This window comes from Cyprinus carpio, chromosome A2, assembly GCF_018340385.1.
Source record: "Cyprinus carpio isolate SPL01 chromosome A2, ASM1834038v1, whole genome shotgun sequence".
In the NCBI taxonomy this organism is placed as follows: Eukaryota; Metazoa; Chordata; class Actinopteri; order Cypriniformes; family Cyprinidae; genus Cyprinus; species Cyprinus carpio.
In genome coordinates this window covers 15,285,709-15,305,760 of record NC_056573.1, presented here as the reverse complement: position 1 = coordinate 15,305,760, position 20,052 = coordinate 15,285,709, and the positions used below count along the sequence as shown (strand labels likewise).

General features: G+C 34.5%; 1 protein-coding gene across 2 annotated transcripts; it reads left to right on the top strand.

The window, feature by feature from the left end:
• Nucleotides 1-5,529: 5,529 nt before the first annotated feature.
• Nucleotides 5,530-17,597, top strand: LOC109086957 (macrophage mannose receptor 1-like). Of its 2 annotated transcripts, none has more exons than XM_042774807.1 (31): nt 5,530-5,704; nt 5,891-6,271; nt 7,353-7,529; nt 7,700-7,852; nt 7,975-8,088; nt 8,389-8,526; nt 8,967-9,146; nt 9,256-9,413; nt 9,531-9,647; nt 9,753-9,868; nt 10,056-10,204; nt 10,306-10,505; nt 10,643-10,764; nt 11,165-11,237; nt 11,333-11,486; nt 11,597-11,632; nt 11,747-11,913; nt 12,064-12,125; nt 12,217-12,317; nt 12,486-12,628; nt 13,035-13,137; nt 13,348-13,487; nt 13,607-13,651; nt 13,741-13,840; nt 13,948-14,177; nt 14,474-14,639; nt 15,349-15,504; nt 15,601-15,714; nt 15,862-16,050; nt 16,716-16,748; nt 16,974-17,597. In XM_042774807.1, exons 1-31 carry the CDS (start codon nt 5,545-5,547, stop codon nt 17,186-17,188), a joined length of 4,392 nt encoding a protein of 1,463 aa, XP_042630741.1. In that variant the 5' UTR covers nt 5,530-5,544; the 3' UTR covers nt 17,189-17,597. The 2 variants fall into 2 exon arrangements, with proteins under 2 accessions (XP_042630741.1, XP_042630734.1); XM_042774800.1 differs by having other exon boundaries at nt 5,888-6,271.
• The last annotated feature ends 2,455 nt before the right edge of the window (nt 17,598-20,052 follow it).

Genomic DNA, 20,052 nt, shown 5'->3' with positions numbered 1-20,052 from the left:
AATATCAATATGAATTATCACATTGCCGCACATTATGCTGTAGCTTAGGTGGATATTCAGACCCTAATCAGTTTCTAAAGTATGATCCGCTGCAGGGCTGTGTGTGCCAATGGCCAGATCTCCACTGGTTCAGATCCAAGTAAAATTAGTTGTCGGATCTGACTTTAGGCCACACAGAGAGTCTTGGAAGGTGCATTCACGCTCAGCTGGACAGGACCTATTTATACTGCTGGACACCTGCACTTCATCTATGGCAATTTAGCCGTCTACACTTTCCAGGATGCCATCATATATAAACTATTGGATGCAATGCATGAGAACACACATGTACATATCTACTGTATCCATGCAGGTATAGAGTGTGTGATTTTCATACCTGACTTGGTTCTTCAATGTCTGCTAAACTAAGGTCCACAAAATGCCACTTGTTGCCTTGAGTTTCTGTCCTCATCCATATAATCATCTGTTTTCCATTAGCATGATTGGTGACAAATCTGAGAGAGAGAGTCTTCAACAGTCATAAAAACCAAGAATTGTTATAACTGTAATTGCATGTAAATATGTACATGTAAATAATAACATGCTTTAGCATAAATATGTGTTTGGTTAGTTTTGTAATGTACAAATAAACAGTTCAGACAAAAGCCATCTGTCTAACCAACATAAAAAAAAAAATCTATATGTTTTCGCAAAGATCATGTATGGATTAATAAAATAGGTCACACAGACCTTGATTTGTGAAAAAGTGTGTAAAATTTGTGGTCAGTATGAATGTCCATCATTGCTAAATTAATGAGTATAGACTACTAATTACCAAAAACATGAAATCAAAATGGACCCTATATATTTTTTTAATACGTTTCTGGTGTTATTATGCATAATTTGTTGGTGCATGAAAAACATCTTTCATGAAATATCCACTTCACACAATCCAATCAATTCTTGATGAGCAGAAGAGATTTCTTTCAAAGTCCCTAAACATTTTGAATAGTAGTGTCCTGTTTATATATGTATATAAATTATTATATGTATATCTACCAGAACCAGTGGTGTGATCATGTGTAGGTCCCTGATAATCAAAGGGAGGGTTCTGTCCATCTTCTTTTTTTCCATTTGAGTTCAGTTGACTGGTCATGGTACAAGGAACAGGTGTCTTTCTCAAAGTGTCTTTCTCATAGTACTGATGTTTTCCATCTCAAAGTCACAAGAGCCTGTGAGGAAGGATATTTCTTATATTGTGAATTTAGTATTGTATTGTAAAGCTGTAATTTTCCATTTATTTGGATGCAATACCACAAAACGGTATCACAGTTATACAGGACTCTAGTTTTATAATTTTAATATTACTACATGACACAGACTGTATATGTGCAAGAGAGTATATACTGTATATCATCAAGAGAAAACAAAATCTGAATCTGATGCATTGAGAATAAGAGTGAAAGATATAAAACAGTAATTACCACAAAACGCTTCATCTGATCCATCTGAACAGTTGGTGTGGAAATCACACACTTGCTCCATGGAAACACAGACTTGAGAATCAATACACTGGAACTGTCCATCAGGACAGGAGGACATGCCCATTGAAACTGCTTATAAAATGCAAAATGTATAGCGGTGAAAGAAAGAAAGAAAAAAAAAGGTAAATTGTGCATTTAGCATTTTTAGAATTCCACTGTATTAAAATTTAGGGTGGTATAAAGTGTCAGATAAACTTTTATGCACACATAAACATTTAGAAGGACAAACTAATTATTTATTATCATTAAATTCCAGTAGATAAGTCATAAAAAGCATGAAATAACTCCAAATAACAACCTTTGCCCTGATAACACACCTGCACACTCTTGGACACACTCAATCTCAACACTATGCTACTTGGGATATTCCATGTATATATGTATATGTATATACAACAACCTCAAATGTAAACATTTTACCTACTTGCTTTTTATTACTTCCTGAGGCCAGATAAAAAAGCATACTGTGCAGCAGTATTACAGTCAGAACTAACGGCATTCTAACAACTGTTGAAAATGGGTCCTTCTTGTTTCTTTTGTGTACTCACCTTGGGAGAATAATCTTTCATTTATGCTACTTATATGCTGAAGTTTTTTCAGAAGTTAAAATAAATCCTGTAAAGCACACATGTTTTCATTTGTTAAACTGGTAATAAAATCAGCCTCTCTAAGACTACTTTGAATACTTCCGTACTCCATGACATTATAGTTTACTGCACTAACCACAAGATTGGGTGAACTTTTCTCTAGTGCTTTTATAATTACATCAATAGTCTTCACTGGAAAAAACATTTATGGATAATCATGTGCTAAATGTTTAAAGGGCTTTAAGTCATGCAAGATTAAGTAGCACAAAATAAACCAGATAAAAGTAAAAAAGCTCAGAACAGGTCCATCAGAACAGGTGCAAAAATACACCCTGGTTTGGGTTCTTGTAAAGTATAACCATGATTTCAACAGACACACTACAGAGGTATTGCTCAATACCTCTGTATTCTGTCTGTTGAAATCATGGTTGTGCTGGCCTGCAGAGCAATCAGCAGATACTTGGATATCTTACCTCATTAATGTGTCTGGAAGGAAAATAGTTTCAAGAAACAATAAATTAACGGAATCTTTGAACATAACTATTTGCAACCTTTGACCATTCTTAAGCTCCTTGGCATATTAAAGGGCACAGTTTATGCGACTCCAGTTGATAGCTTTCTTTTGGTGTATACAAAGCACAAAGGGTAAAAGAGGAAACCCACGACCACTAGTGTAGACCACTAAAATTCCCAAATTGTTAGAACAGCACCAACCTCATTACTGCTAAATTCAACACAGCTGTTTTGCCAAAAATAAATAAATAAATTATTTTCTATAAGGCAATGTACTGTAAAGGCAGTTTATAAACTATGAAAGGTAGATATTGTATTAGGTAAGTTGATGCACTGCTGTGGGACATTATTCTTATTTAAAAAAAAACAATATATTTTATATATAATTATTATTATACATTTAATTTTATGACTATATTAATGGAATATTTAAACTTTAAAAGATTGAACACAAAATGAACTAGTTAAGACAACAAAGGTGATATAAAATGCGTAAAAACTGTACACGTAGTATACTTCCTTAATCATGCATAACTTACTCAGATTCTGGAATCCAATTCAATTGCTATTCAGAGATTTTATTTCTCTTCACAAGTGTCTTTTTGAAATTTTCATAATAAATTGAGCAACCGTGAGGTTACTATCTGTACACTCTATCCAGTCAACATTGTGCAATACACTTTACCATCACACACAAGACCATCAATGCTAATAGTCAGGCAGGTTCCCCACTTCTCTTACTCACTGTCCTCTGAGTGTCCCTCCCCACTCTGCAAACTCAGCACAGAGGACATAAAAACAGATGTATTTGGAATCACTGTGGTGGAAAGCGAGAGACAGAAATGAATGATTATGAAACACCAGACAAAAAAAGGAAGTGAAATTTGCTTTCCTCCATCAACCTTCCTTATATTTCATGTGTCAATTCCACAAATCCAAATACATGGAACCACAAAGGCTGACTATCAGTTTGATCAGTGAGGTGACTACAAAAAACTGCAAAGATGGCAAAAAAATACAGAACAGTTACTTAGAAAAACATTTCAAGAGCATACAATTTTACACACTTGCATAAACAAAATATTTAACATTTGTATAAATAAAAACATGTTGTATTCTAAACAAAAATGACACCTAGGTACTATGAGTTTTTAGGACTTTAATGGACTGACAATTGGCTCTTTATATGTTGTATTTATATTTTATAACTCCTTGCAGTTAATATTTTCTGTATTTTCTCTTACCATGAAGATTGTAAGATTGTTGCTGGGATTTGTGATGTGCTCAGCTTAATCTCAAATAAGGAAAAATACTTTTGCAAGCAGAGAGTTGATGAAGTAGGCTAGAACTCCAGCCCCGCCAACCACACCTGCCCTCAAGAATGTATGTACAACACTTGCATCCAGGAACTTTTGCAGACAAAATGCGCTTTTGAATGTGAGGTTGCAGTCTAAATTAAACCTATGGAATGCTAAATAAATAAATAAACATGCGTACTTCAAAATACTGATAAGAAACGCCACAAACAAATACACATGGCGACAAGTGTCATCAGATGACGACCAAATGACTCATATGAGTTGGCTCATTTAATGAATCGTTCAAAAAGATCAGACGATCCGTCATTCAGTACGTTATAGGGTAGTCATAGTTTCAAATGCCAGTAAGTCTTCAGGAAGCTTACTGTAAATGGTATTACAATATGATACATTACTATCAGTTCTTGTTACACATTTCTTGCGGTTATTGACGGCAATCATATTTTGGTTGACACAGTTCACACAGGCGATACACTGATGAGCATATCAAGAGTAAACAGAATTATAATGTCCTCTGCCAGAACAGAGATGAAGAACCCATGTAAATTTGTAAAAGTGTGTTGTCCCATAGTCCTTAAAAAATACCATGTGATTTAATATTTTACAATAAAATGCAAAAGAATCTTTAATACATTTTAAGTAAAGATTGAGTGTCCATATTTCTCACAATGTTTTCTTCTGTAAATTAATAACTTTGTGTCTGAGATCTTTCTGTATGTAGCAGATGTGGGGCTGTTGAGGCAACAGTTTTTTCTGCCAGTTTATAAAGCATGGGATTTGAGAGGCACCATTACACGAGGGTGTGTGGTTCTCCGAAGGGCCAGCAGTTAATCAGTGATTTGTATCTCCCAATTGGTTCTCATGAGGCAGAAAGATAGATAGTGATGTCATAACAATGGGTAAATGTATGCAAAATGAACTAAATTACACCAGGGTGATTGGAGGCAAATCTGTGAAAAATTATTTGTAATTATTTAATTATTTATAAATTAATTATTGAATAAAAGTATTTATATAATTGTATATTTATAAATAGAACTATTATTTAAAAAGTAACAGGTGCGTCTCACAGACAGTAACAGTATCTAACAGTATTAGGGCTGGCATGACCTTAACATATTTTCTTATGTGGTAAATTGCTGTCACCACAAGTTTTTACACAGGATGTCCAGGAACATGAGTACAAGGCATAACAGGAAATTGCACTTGGACCATAAATTTTAACTGTAATTCAGTTTTTTGTACAGCTATTGTTGTGTATGCTGACAGGACAGAACCATTGCTGGGAAGAGGGAATGTCTCAGTGATTTAGGAGGTGACAGTGACTATAGGTTTGACTTCTTCCGGATGGTCTGGCATGGACAATCATCGTATAGTACCAAAATGAACTGTGTTACTCAAGTACTCAAGCCAAAACACTTATTTACACCAAAATTCAGAAAACAAGCTGACTAAGACCATATTTTCAATAATTGAGAAGACATCTCATTCTTTCCAAAGAAGCCTTGTGACATTAGTGTTTCAACAGTTTTGAAGAAAAAGACATGTGACAGGATGTGCTTCTGATTGGAACAATCAAACCAGTTTAAAGGGCAGGTCTGCATGAGCAAATGTGAGACTGCAGAATCTCAGCCAACGACAGAGGATGACACTGGAATGAACCTAGGAGCACTGCAAAATATATTCTGGATCAAGATGAAGATAATAGTAACAGTAGTTATATTACTCATATTACATCTATCAAACTGCTTTGCACAGTCAGGTATGTCTTTTTTCTTAAATCAAAATTAAAAATGAATGACAATAATAATCATACTTTTTGCTGTTGCAAACAGTATTATTTATTGTGAAAAAAAAAAATATATATATATATATATGATATAGTGCATTTGTATATATGTGAAAATAACTGAATGCTGCATCATCTCATCAAATTGTTGTGCAGGAGGAAACTTTCTAATATATAATGTGGATTATAACAAATGCATGACCAGCTCCCTTGAACGGCTTGCCACCTGTGACCCACACAGTAACTCACAACAGTTTCGCTGGACTTCAAAGAATCGCATTTTGAACACGTTCACAAAGAAATGCCTTGGAGTAGGAAGTAAAACAGTGGGCAAAAAACTGCAGTGGCTGATTTGTGAAGATGACAATGTTCTGCAGAAGTGGGAATGCCACAGAGATGCATTGCTTGGCCTTAAGAACGAATCTCTGTATCTGGCTGTTAATGATAATGGTGTGCCAGTGATCTCAAAAGACACTGGAATAAAGAGCAAATGGACAATTCAAGGAACACTAAACAACATTTGCTCTAAGCCTTATGAAGGTATGTGTCTATTGAACTTATTGTCAAAGTGACAATGCATTTTTTTCTTCTTCTAAACAGTTATTTCGCTGCATAATGATGAAACAAAACATTGATTCCTAACATTTTTTGTCCTTATTAGTAAGTCTCTATAATAAAATGTCCATTAAAATGAAGTTAATGCTTCCCCTAACTAATATAATGCTTGTTGATTTTATTCAAATGTCCATTAAAATGAAGTTTAAACAAATATGAATCCAAACTGTGGGTGAAGTCTCAAGTTGCTTCTCCCTTTAATGAGACGGCTAAGCTTGTTTGTCCTTCACAAGTTTTCCATCAGTTCAGTGGCCATTGCGTAAACAGCTTAGACTAGTCTTACAAGTTAGTAATCTGTGTGTGTGTGCGTGTGTGTGTGTGTGTGTGTGTGTGTGTGTGTGTGTGTGTGTGTGTGTGTGTGTGTGTGTGTGTGTGTGTGTTTTCTTTAAGACTGGTCATAACATTTTTTTCTAAGTCAGTTGCATAAAAACATAGATTTGAATCTGAATAAGACCGATTTTTCCTTGGCTTGGGAAGTCTGAATAGTGGTTATGTTTATGTGTAACTGCGTGGCCCCCAGATGCAATCACAAAAATAAATAAATAAATAAATAAAAACACAGAACACTGAATTAATTTATTAAAAATAAATGACTGTATGTCCTCAGTTCTATTTAACAGGCTTCAAGAAACAAAAAATTCTGTTTTACAGGCTTTAAAAACAAAATCAAAACATCAATTGCTGCATCCATATTTGGATATTCCCTTATATTTGCAAATCCCTTTTTCACAATGGGACCCTCTTGTTGTTATATACTACCCTTGATACCAATGCAACTGATTTATTATATCACTTTTTGAGTAGAAAGTGATTTCCAACTCTAATCAATTTAATTCCATTTAATGCCATGCTATCTAATATTTAACTGGATGATTAAATTAAGATTTTATAATTTTATTGCAAATGTAAATGTGTATTTCATTTTATTACAAATGTGATCATTTCACAAGCACTATAAATGATGGTTCGAATAACTGATCTACAAACTCTACATTTTAATTTACAGAATTGTATACCATTGATGGAAATGCATTTGGGCGCCCATGTCAATTTCCTTTTCTTTATGAGAAAAAATGGTATGCAGATTGTACCAATATTGATGAACAACATCAACGTCTATGGTGTTCTATTGAGACAAACTACGGTGTTAATCAGCTTTGGGGCTACTGCCCAACAAGAGACAGTAGGTTTATTTCTCATTCACTTTATATTTCAAATGTTGCCTGCATGATAAATATAAAATCTTTGAGACTGCAATTGTTACTTGTCCATCACTTAAGGCTAAACTAATAACTTATATTCAAACAATGAAACATTGGCTTGCACATATTGATGAGTAGTGATGATTTGCAGATGCATTCTGGGTCAAACATCCTCTGACCAACGTTTATTACCAAGTGAATAGTAGGTCAGCCCTGACATGGTACCAGGCTAGAAAGAGCTGCCAGCAGCAAGGTGGAGAGCTGCTGAGTGTCTCTGAACCTCACGAACACACCTTTGTAGCAGGTACAGTTCTGACAAAGAGATCCTCTGAATGGAACTGTGCATCATTACATGCACTAATGTAACATTGATGGATGTCTAGAAATATGCAAAGAATAAAACACTGAGAAAACTGTCTTATCTAGGAATTGTTCAGAGCACTCAAAGTGCACTATGGACGGGACTGAATAAATTAGATGTAACCAGTGGATGGCAATGGAGCAATGGACAGCCGTTACGTTATCTGAAATGGCTCAGTGGTAAGACCATCTTTCAGTCAAAGGATTCAGTCTCATTGAATTAATGTAGCTTAACTGGAAGAACACAATACAACAACACTAGTTTGATTCCCAGGGAACAAACAATCAGATAAAAAGAAATATGTACTTCAATAAATGTAAATGCAGCATGAATTGAGAGACCTTCATTTTGCCTTTATTCACCATATCCTATAGATTCTTAGGCCTGTATTGAATAGCTAAATGAACAAACAAAATCAACATTCACTAGCTAATTGAGCATATTACTTGACTGAAATGAGCATTTCTCTCTTTGTTGAGGATACCCAACCACACAACCAGGCTACAGTTGTGGAGTCCTGAAAAATGCTTTTGGTTCTGAATGGTCAAATGAACCTTGTTCTGAAAAACATGGATATGTCTGCCAAAGAGGCCATTCTGTTCCTACTCTTCCACCAGGTGGGCTTCCCAGTCACTCTTTCTTTCGTATAGCAGCGGTTCTCAAACTGTGGGACTGGAATTCAAGCAGTGTCCGAAAAGAAATAAAAAAAACATATAGTGTTATTTGATCTTTTAATGATTTAGTCTTAAAGTTGTTCTTATACATTTGACTCCCTTATTGAACTGCATGTCAGTGCATTGGTAACTTACTTCAATACGGGCTATAATAATTTGTTTAGGAATGTATATATATATATATATATATATATATATATATATATATATATATATATATATATATATATATATATATATATATATATGCTTTTATGTCTCATATTACACTCTAAAATGTATTTAATGGGTCTTGAGTTTGATTACACCTCTTGAGGTGGGTACTAGCATCAAAAAGTTTAGGAACTGGTGTTAGTAATGTATTATCTTTGTCTTTTGGACAGTGGTGGACACTGGCTTTTGCCATAGCCCCTGGATTCCATATTCAAGCAACTGTTATCTCCTTCATCGCACCAAGCAAACATGGCTGAAGGCACGAGACTCCTGTCTGCGGGAAGGAGGAGACCTGCTGAGTATTCTCAGCAAAGAAGAGCAAAGCTTTGTCATCACACAGCTTGGATACTGTACGTTATGATGATCAGAATAAATTTTTAACAGTGCTATTGCAAGAAAAGGTATGGAAGTCACCCCTATATGAGGCTGCTAGTCGATTTTCTACATCTCTTATTTCAGTGAAAACAGACGAGCTGTGGATTGGTTTCAATGACCGTAAAACGCAGATGCTCTTTGAATGGAGTGACCAATCTAGCGTTCCCTTTGCCTCATGGGAGGTGAGCGAGCCGAGTCACATTGCTGTCCGTGCAGAGGACTGCGTGTTAATGAGAGGAGAGGTAAGAACTTTATATGTAAGAAGTAAGACAAGTTTACTAAAAACATGTTATTTGAGAAGTAATCTTAAATTCTAGTTGTCTTTCTCATATCATTATTAATGACTGTTTCACATTTAGGAGGGAAAGTGGGCTGATGATATTTGTGAAAATAAGTATGGTTTCATCTGTAAGAAGAAGGCCAGCTCTAAAGCCTCGAATAATGATACAGTTGTCACAAGCCCTGGATGCAAAACAGTATGTATTTGTATGATTATAAAAGGACCTAATGTCTTGTACTTAAGTTCTTGGTCATCAAGTGGTGAAATGTATTTACTGACAGCTCTCTTATTTTTTGAAAAGGGTTGGACCAGGTATGGGTACTACTGCTACATGGCAGGATCTGAGTCTAAGACCTTTGAAGAAGCAAAACAGATGTGTGAAAAAGCTGATTCTCAACTGGTTGATATTTCATCCAGGTCAGATCACTTCTTCACTGCTTTCTGTCCTTTCTACATTCTTACTACATTGACTAAAACCTTAAAGCATCTGAAATAAAACTTTTCAAAATGTATGTGTAAAATATTTTATATTGAAAAGCTGAACAGCTTTCAGTGTCATTTTCTGCATTACAAAAGGCTTAATCTGTTTGTTTTTCCCCATTAGAGTAGAGAATGCATTCCTCGTTAGTGTAGTTGGAGCGCGACCAGAGAAGTACTTCTGGATCGGGTTGTCTAATCAGAAGGATCTGCACACTTTTGAATGGACCAACACTAAGGAAGTCTCGTTTACTCATTTCAACGCTGGGATGCCAGGTACTGTACTCAATGTCAATTAAATGATTGCGTTTCTGATTTCTCATAATTACAGTACTACATTTTAGAAAGTCTTTTTCTTTAAAAACAAAAAAAATCAGGAAGAAAACAAGGCTGTGTTGCCATGACGACTGGAATTGTTGCTGGGCTTTGGGATGTGATCAGCTGCTCAGATAAGCAAAAATACATCTGCAAGCAGAAAGCTGATGGACTAGTAACAACTTTAGCCCCACCAACCACACCTGCTTTAAGCTGTCCCGAAGAATGGACGCCACTTTTGTCTAAAGACTTTTGTGTCAAGGTAAAATGGGCTTTTAAAGCTATTTTCATGTTGAGTTTTGGGTAAATTTGTTATGTAAAACAAAATAAAAGAGATTGTAGAACATTTCCTAACATATTACAGAATCAGAAAGACTGATTTCCTTGTCTTTCTGGCAGTATTTTAATGTACCCACGATCCAAATGAAGACTTGGGATGAAGCTCTTGTCTACTGCCGAGAGCTTGGCGGGGATCTCCTGAGCATCCATCATGAGGCTGATATTCCTTGGAAACAAGGAGGGTAATATCTATCATTCCTTTTGCATAATGACAGTTGATGAATGTCCAGCTAATGGACAAACATGTTTCACTGGTATGACAATACCACATGATCAATAACAGACTCTGTTCATATGTTTCAGTAACATGACTCTTCAGCCACTGACCATCATAATCCACAATAATTACCCACAATTAAGCCACAATCCATATCCATACATTTGCGTATACATGTCAATGAATGTTATATTTGGCTGAGTCGCAGTGTTCTTGTGTTTTTCTATTCCTTGCCATTTCTTTGATAAACTGTGATAAATATGGTGGATGAACAAAAAAGTCACATGACTGAAAAAGATGAATGCATTAATTAATGATTAAAAAAGAAAGATGGAAAGAAAGAAACTATGTGGTTTTGCTTGTAGAGGGTATCCAGCATGGATTGGTTACAGAATGTACGATCCCTCTGTGGGTTTTGTTTGGAGTGATGGTTCTTCGGTGAGTTCACAAAGAATTTGTTAAAAGACAATAAATACTAAATAGAATTCACATTGGATGTCATTGAGGTTTTTTCCAAATCTGCTCTGTTTTAGTCATCCTATCAAAGCTGGGCTAGTGATGAACCAAACAATTTCAACAACATTGAAAATTGTGTTGAAATGAGAATTTCAATTTGGGACAGTGATGGAGCGTGGAATGACGTAAACTGTCAAGACAGAAAGGACTGGTACTGTCAAATCCGAAAAGGTACATTTTCTGGCAAAAGTCTAATTCTACCATCACTGGATCAAAAAGAAAGTGCTATTTTTCATTTTTCATTGAATACATGACAGCTAACTGCTTTGCTTTGTCTTCAGGAAAGATACCAAAGGAAGTAAATATTACGAATCCAGGTAAGTCTTATAATTGCACAAACCATTTTTTTGTGTGTGTGTTTTTCTTTTTTTGTCACACTGATGGGGTAAAAGAGGAACTCGATTTCAAAACATTTATTTCTTTTTATTTAGTTTATAATGAAACAGAGGATGGCTGGATTCAATTCCAAGGGAGCGAGTACTATGTATCTCGGTACACATCTCTTTCTATGCACGACGCTCGGACATTCTGTAAGAAATCACATGGCGATCTTGCGGTTATCAGTGATGAGGATGAGCGGGTGTTCCTTTGGCATCAGGTACGAGGGCTGAGTTACACTTTCTAGCATCATATTTGTGGTCCATATATCACACAAAATGCATCTTTGCATTATTTGTTATTTTAATAAATGTTTTATATCGCATTTAATTTACTGACTCAGTGTAGTGCTTTTTTCTGTGTGTTGCAGGCTAAGCATTCACACTATGAATTTATCATTGGTTTGATAGTTGATCTGGATGGGACTTACCAGTAAGTTTAAAGAATGCAAGCAGCATTCTATGTTACCTTACAAAAGGACATTGACCACATCTCAAGGTACACTTTTTTTTTATCTATAAAGGTGGATGGATGGGTCCCCTGTAGTATATCAAGCTTGGGAAGCAAATCAGCCTGCTTTTATAAACAGTGAGGAAAGATGTGTGAAGTTGACCACATCTCAAGGTACATCATATCTTTTGATCTGTTAATATGGTGGATACTGTATAATTATTGGAATGTGTTATTGACCACTGATAAATTTGGTGCAGAAAATGTTTCTAATGTGTGATCAAATCACTGTTGATACATTTGATTAATTACACTGAACAAAAAGCACTTTGATTGTTACAGGACTCTGGGAAACTATAAACTGTGGTGATGAATATAATTTTTTTTGTAAGCGAAGTCAGTCACCTCCAATGAACGCCACAGTGGCCCCTACACAACAGCCAAAAGGAGGCTGTGCTCCTGAGTGGAAAAACTTCAAAGGAAAAGTAATTATAAATATATTCTAGAATTCTAATATGTGTGTGTATATATATATGTATATATATATATAATTATAATAATGTGTTATAAAAATTATACCTTCAAGTTTTACATGTAGACATTTTTAGTGTTTATGTAGTTTTTGTCATTGTGATTAAACAGTTCTGCATCAGATTGTTCTATAACTCAATCAAATTAACTTGTTTCACAGCAAAATCAGATCTTACTGAATAAAGCTGTGATTATTATTTTTTTAAAGTGTTTTTATAGAATATATATATATATTTTTTTAATAAAAGTGTTATAATAGATTTTCAATGCAACATTTGTGAAATTGTGTCATGATCTATGTTTATGACAATTCATTTTTAGAAGAAAATAAATAATGGTCATTTATATAACACATTATAGTGCTACAACATGAAAGAAGACATGAAAACATGGACAGAAGCGAGAGGATACTGCAGAGAGCTTGGTGGAGATCTGGCATCTGTTATGAGTAAACAACAACAAGGTAAAAGCTTTGTGATAGTTCAGTTAATGAATTAGACAAGAGATTTAAGCACTGCTCAGAATTAAAATAGATTAAAATGTGACATTTTTCTAGAACTGCTGTATCTTGATTAGAAAGAATTTTAATGTATTATTATTTTTTAGCTATGCACATTGACTTGATCATTATCAGACACTGTATGTTTTATTTATTACATCACATTTGCTGCAGCCTTTTTAAGCACAATGATTAGAGAGAAAACCACAGACTTATGGATTGGATTCAGCAATTTGGCAAGTGGGAGGTTCAAGTGGACCGATGGGAGTACAGTTACATTCACCGACTGGGCCAAAGGAGAACCTCAAACCCATGTATGGACATTTCTAAGTGTTTAAAACATTTAAAAACATTTGCAGCTTAATAAATTGCACATTTAACCTCAAGATGTTTTGGTATGACTGGGGACTGTTTATATTATTTCCATTCACAGTGGCATTCATACTATTGGACAAAATATCACTATTCGGATGAAAAGGTATATCCTAATAAACTGAGATTATAACTGAATAGTATTGTTTTAGTGATAAAAGTAGTGGCTTTAATAGATATTTCTTTTTGAAACAGGAATGTGTTTTTATGAGCAAGAGTCCAGGCTCTGACTTTGGCAAGTGGGTGGCAACTGACTGTAATTCTACTCAAGGTTTTATCTGCAGTCGTGATGTTGGTGAGTTTAGCTGAACCCAGTGCACTTGCAAAGAAATTGTAGATATTTTGCAGGCTTTTACCATTCTTCATATTTTGCTTCCATTGTGTCATTTTTCACATGTTCAGATCCTGGTATTGCCCCAGTGCCAACTGAAGTTCCTAAAACCTTTGTCAAGCTTGGAAATTCATCTTTCAAAGTGATTCAAGAGAACCTAACGTGGAGTGATGCAAACAGTCGTTGTGAGGCAGAGGGGGCTCATCTGGCCAGCATTCGGGATTTAATAACACAAGCTTACCTCGAGTTGCAGGTCTATAGGGCCAAACAGCCCATGTGGATCGGTCTCAGCAGTGTACAGGTACTGCACCCAAGTGAGAAAGGGAAAGTCATGGCATTGCAATTAATAGGAATATTTAGTCATCCTTATGAGTTTCTTTGTTCTGTGGAACACAAAGGGAGATGTTTGGGAGAATGTACAGGCTGCTCATTGCCATACAATGAAAGTGAATGATTACAAGGGCTGTCAAAATCCAAAAAAGGACGAATCTTAAAAGTGCCATAGAGATGCTCAAGAAAGTCATTTTACGTTGAGCATTATGTGGAAAACAAATGTAATGGTATATAATCTACAGACTGTATATTTGCATTCAACAGACAACAGGATATTTTCTATGGGCAAATAACTGGCCCATGAATATGGAGAAATGGGCATCTTCTGAACCACGGCCCAACCGTCCTTGTGCATACATGGACACAGATGGAGAATGGAAAACAACTCTCTGCAATCAAACCTACTACAGTGTCTGTGAGCAAACAACAGGTGAGATACGTCAAAATATATGTGTGAGTTTTTGAGTGTGTGTGTGTGTGTGTGTGTGTGTGTGTGTGTGTGTGTGTGTGTGTGTCTCAAAATATAGCAAATAATTATGAATACCTTATTGAATTGTTCAGATTTTTAGAATGCATTAGAAAGGCTATTTTACATCAACTCCTGTATACAAAGCTCTCCGTATATGACACCCACCTGGAAGTCAAAACAGTATTTAAGTGGCCTATATTGAAATTGCGATTCAATTTGTTATAATATTACCAGTAAGTTTTTTTTTTTTTTTTTTTCTCCACCAAATAAAATAGTTCCAAACAAAGCCATAGTCGTACCGTCGATCATGCATCTCAGTGTTATGAACAAATCGGTTGAGTGAATGATTCTGTTACTCACCCTTGAAGCCGGTCACTTGTATTGTTTCTGAATGAATACGTGTTTTTGATTGAACTGGCTGAATCAATGAGTCCATATCTTAATTATAAAGACTTTTTGCCACCTACTGGCATACAAATGTAATCTTTAAAAAGAGTCAGAAAAAATGCACAGTCTGTCTTTACATGCAAACAGTGATGTGATACAAACAGTTAAAAGCCTTGGTGCTCAGTTCTTGATACAAAACACATCCAATCATATTCCACACTGAATGGATAATACTTCTTGTATCATCTTAGTAAACACTATTTCCATGTGATGTTCTCCACAGACATTCCCCCGACTGTTCCAGCACAGCATCCTGGGAACTGCCCACAAGAAGATGATGACAGTCCAGTGAGGTGGATACCTTTCAAAGACAGTTGCTATTCTTTTGTGATGGACCAGAGATCATGGAGCAGAGCATCTAGACTCTGTATGACATGGGGTAAGGATAGAAAAATTTATTAAAAAAAATGTTTACTTAATTACGTGACAGGTGCAAAGAACAAAAGAGTAACAAAGTTTGCATTTTGGTTTTCAGGAGCATCTCTTGTCAGCATTAGGGATGAAGAGGAACAGAAGTTTATAGAGAACAACCTCATGCTCGTTGAAAGTTACAAAAGCTTTTGGATTGGACTTTTCCAAACCCAGAAAGGTAATGTGCCAAATATACATTCACATATAGGAACCTCTTCTGTTCCTTTACCAGTGTCCACGAGTTTTCACATTATTAGTGGTTGAACTCGTGGGCCTTAAGGAGTTGAGTACATATGATCTCACCCTGGGTTATCTAACTACACAGGACATTGGTTATGGGCAGACGATACCGTGGTGGATTACACTAACTGGGGAACTGTGAATGATTATGAAGAAGACTATCGGGAGCATTTTTGGAATCTTGAATGTGCATTAATCTCTTCCAAAACTAAAAAATGGGGAAAAAAACATTGTGACTACTCTTCTTTATCATTTATCTGCAAAACCGCCAAAGGTACGTATTGTTGTCAGAGAAACACAGGATTATGTCTTATTAACTAATATGCTGGTTCCAAACACCTAATTCAAACCTGTCTTGTGAATTCAGTCCTCCAAATAAAAATGACTGTTCAGTAAATTGTTTGTGCAGTGACTGTTACTGTAGGTGACAATAAAACCAGTCTGTTTCAGTATTTTACTGTTGAAATCTTCCTGAAAAATACAAGGATGTTGTAGAAGATGTAATTTTTCCTTTTAAACATTCGTATTTCACAAAAATATTTTCTTCTCAAAAGACGGCAGATCCACATATTGTTAGAATTTACACTATATTTAGAAATGGATTTTAGAAGAAGAAAAAAAAATAATATATATATATATATATATATATACAGTATATATATATAGTAGACAGATAGATAGATAGATAGATAGATAGATAGATAGATAGATAGATAGATAGATAGATAGATAGATAGATAGATAGAGTAGATAGATAGACTAGTAAAATTTTTGACATGATCGATATTTATGCTTATATGAATGTTTAAATAAAAGGGGAAATAGAACACCGATATTTAACATTTATCAATCTATTAATCTATAATATTTTAGACAGATGTTGCAGTCTTTGTTTTAAAAAAGACCTGATTTTTTTATTCCTGTTTTTTTTTTCTGCAGTAATAAGTACAACCACTAAGTCCCCACAAGAAGGTAATATGATGTCTTATTCTTAATGCCTTTACTTTTTTTTTTTCAAGACATATTCAAAAATCTAATTTTATGTCAAGAAAACAGCAACCTCTCTACTTTAAAATAGTCTTATTCCCAAATGTTCAACAGCATGTGTTATGTAGTAAAATTGCAGTTTGATATAATGTGTATATCACAGTTTCACACTAGTTTCTCTTATTATTTTTACCTCTTATTTCTTCACAGCTCCTGAGCCTCACAAGGTCAATACGGGTTTGGCTGTGTTCTTGAGTATTGCAGTGATCAGCATATTGGGAGCACTAGCTTTCATGTACTACAGAAGTTCAAAAAGACAGTTATTGTCTACATTTGAAAATCCCATGTATAATAACAGAGATGCTGCTTATTCAGATAGTAAAGATGATAAAACATTGATTGGCAACATTGAGATCGGTGAATAGAACTGTTTTATAATGTCCCATTATGTAAGAGACGGTCAGCCAATTATTATCATGAAATAAAAAACATTGACAGGGCTTATCAGGTTTATTTTGTGATAATGGCTGTACGTTATTCTGTTTACTACATAGCTATTCACCAAATAACTATTAATTTGGGTAGAAAATATTTAATGTTAGAAGGAAATGTAGCTATGTAGAAACCAGTTGTCAATTAAACAGTTCAGCACTCATTATGCCAAAAATGTTAGCCAGCTTCAGAATGGTGCAAATCAAATATTTCAAAGAATCATCTGGAATCAGTGGTTTAATATGGCATTGCCACTTTGTTTTTCAGACTGTCTTTGAGTTTTTAAAAAGTTTTTGATTTAGTTGAATTAGAAATGGCTCTAAATAAATATTTACACTTTGATATATCTGTTTTTGAGTAAACCACCAATTACATGCCAATGTGCAGTGCAGTTTAAGCATGGAAAAATTGTGTCATCTTTTGGAGTGCTGTGCCAAAAAACAGGATAAGATGATGTGTAAAGGTTAGCTGACATTGCAGCATTTGGAGTATGAGGACAGTGTTGGAACACAATTTAGCGTTTCCGTTTTTAGTTTCAGAAAATGTTATGCCCTCTTTGAATTCAGTGGCAATTTCAACCATTAGGAAATTGTAGTTTTTCCTGAAACACATTCAAATATAGAAGTGTTAAATTCACCTTTTTTTTTCCAGAAATGTACTTTATATTTATACTGAATCTGTGCTCAAAAAAAGGCACCATAATATTGGTAATACTTTACAATATGGTTCATATTAGTCAACATCAATGCATTAACTAACAGTAAGTGATACATTTCTTTCAGTATTTATTAATATTCATTAATTTTAAGTAATACAAATAAAATTGTTAACTGTTAGTTCATGTTAGCTCAGCCATTAAATAATATTAACAGATAAAACTTTTACATTATTAAAATTAAAAGTTGAAATTAACATTAACATGAATTAATAAATGCTTTAGAAGTATTTTACATTGTTAATGTTAACTAATGTTAACAAATTGAACTTTACTGTAAAGTGTTACTATAATACACAATGAGGTGAATGCACAATCAGAGCCACATCTGGGAAAACAATGCACGAAAACATCAAAAGTGTGCATTATTTGTTTAGGAGAACATTTCAAAGACAATATACAGTCAGACCAACTGAATACAGAGGGACATCTATATTACAGTGCAGCAGTATCTGTACTCAGATTTATCAATCCAGTATCTACAAAGGCATTTATGAGGTATATACAAATGCATAGAAACAATTTTCAAGCTATAGTGTTGTCAAAAACTTATGCATAGAGTACTCAGGAAACATAAAGGTATCAAGTGTAAATAAACGTCATGGTTCCCGATGCATTAAGAATATGTACACATTTGAGTGCTTATAATTTCATTGCCATCTTCCTCTTTTCATTTTTAACAAAACTGGAAACAAATCTTTTACCACGCTGTTGTAATAAAATAGGTATTTTCTGTACTTATTTCTCTCAGGACATTTGTGTGTGCCTTTTTACTTTATGAAGATGAAAGTAACGAATAAGGGGAAAAAATATATAAATTCAATATACATACTGTATATATTTAAACAAACATTTTGAAAATCATAATTACATGCAGCTGGTTGGCTAAAAATGATCATACTGTATATATTATAAATATGGAGCGGAATGAAACTGTTCATCAACATTAAAATTGTTCATTTGAAATAATTTTGCGAGCATACAACATATAGTATGGCTCCGGAGTTGATTTCACATGACTATGTTATCAAGCTAAGCTCATTGTATTGAAACAAATGATCCTTTGTATGAAATTTACTGAATAAAATCTGTAATGATTTTTGTGACTACAAAACCAGGCCAAACTAAACACCGAACTATGTATACATTAAAGCTAACATGGAATTGAAGTATGTTAATAAAAATGATGTTTTTCATCTCAATGAATATTCTGTGTCACTCTGAATTGTCAAATATTGGAAAATAGGTTGCAAACAGTAATTCACACTGACTTAAAACCGAAGTTTGTAAATGCTCTTAGTAGTGTGGAATTATAAAACAACGACTTTTCAGACAGGTGTCTTAAACACTCCCCCCATCTGCCATTGGTCAGACAAATACAGTATATAGTCATGCATCCAAACCTATATCATTGGTTGAGCCACGGTTGCTGTCAGGCTGGTTGAGATGGTCAAACAAATCTTTTTTTGTGTGTGTGTTGTGCCACACAGCTACAATGTTTATACGTTTCAGTTAAATCAACCAACAAACTTCTTGTCCTTGTGTTTTAAACTAGCATAAGAGAAAATATTTTACATCCAAAATATCCACCGTATTTTTTACAATTTTCCTGTGAATGTGCGAGATTTTCGATTCATTAGGCAAGATAAGCAAGTAACTAAAACAAAAAAAAAGTGTAGCAAAATTATTTAAAACTACAATTTCCTTACAAATCAGTGCATTTATCATTATGATAGTTCAAATAATATGATAACAAATACCAGTTTGCAATATCAAGCACCATAATGAATTTTTTTTGCACAGCCAAAATAACGGGAAGCAAATGACATTGGAAGCCTTGTACATTTCAGTTGCAAATGGCAGCATTCCTATGTTAACAATAAAGTGGACACATTTTTTTTATTAAAAAATTACTAGACTAGACTGTCATTGTTTGTATGTTTGTAAAAAAAGACCTTTCAATCCTTGAGGTGAAAAGCCCAAGACAACCACTAAAGGGTTTTTTAGTGTGCCCAAATTTCATACAGCCAATAGCAGCACAGTGTGAATGCATAATTAAAATTGACATACCATGAAAATCTG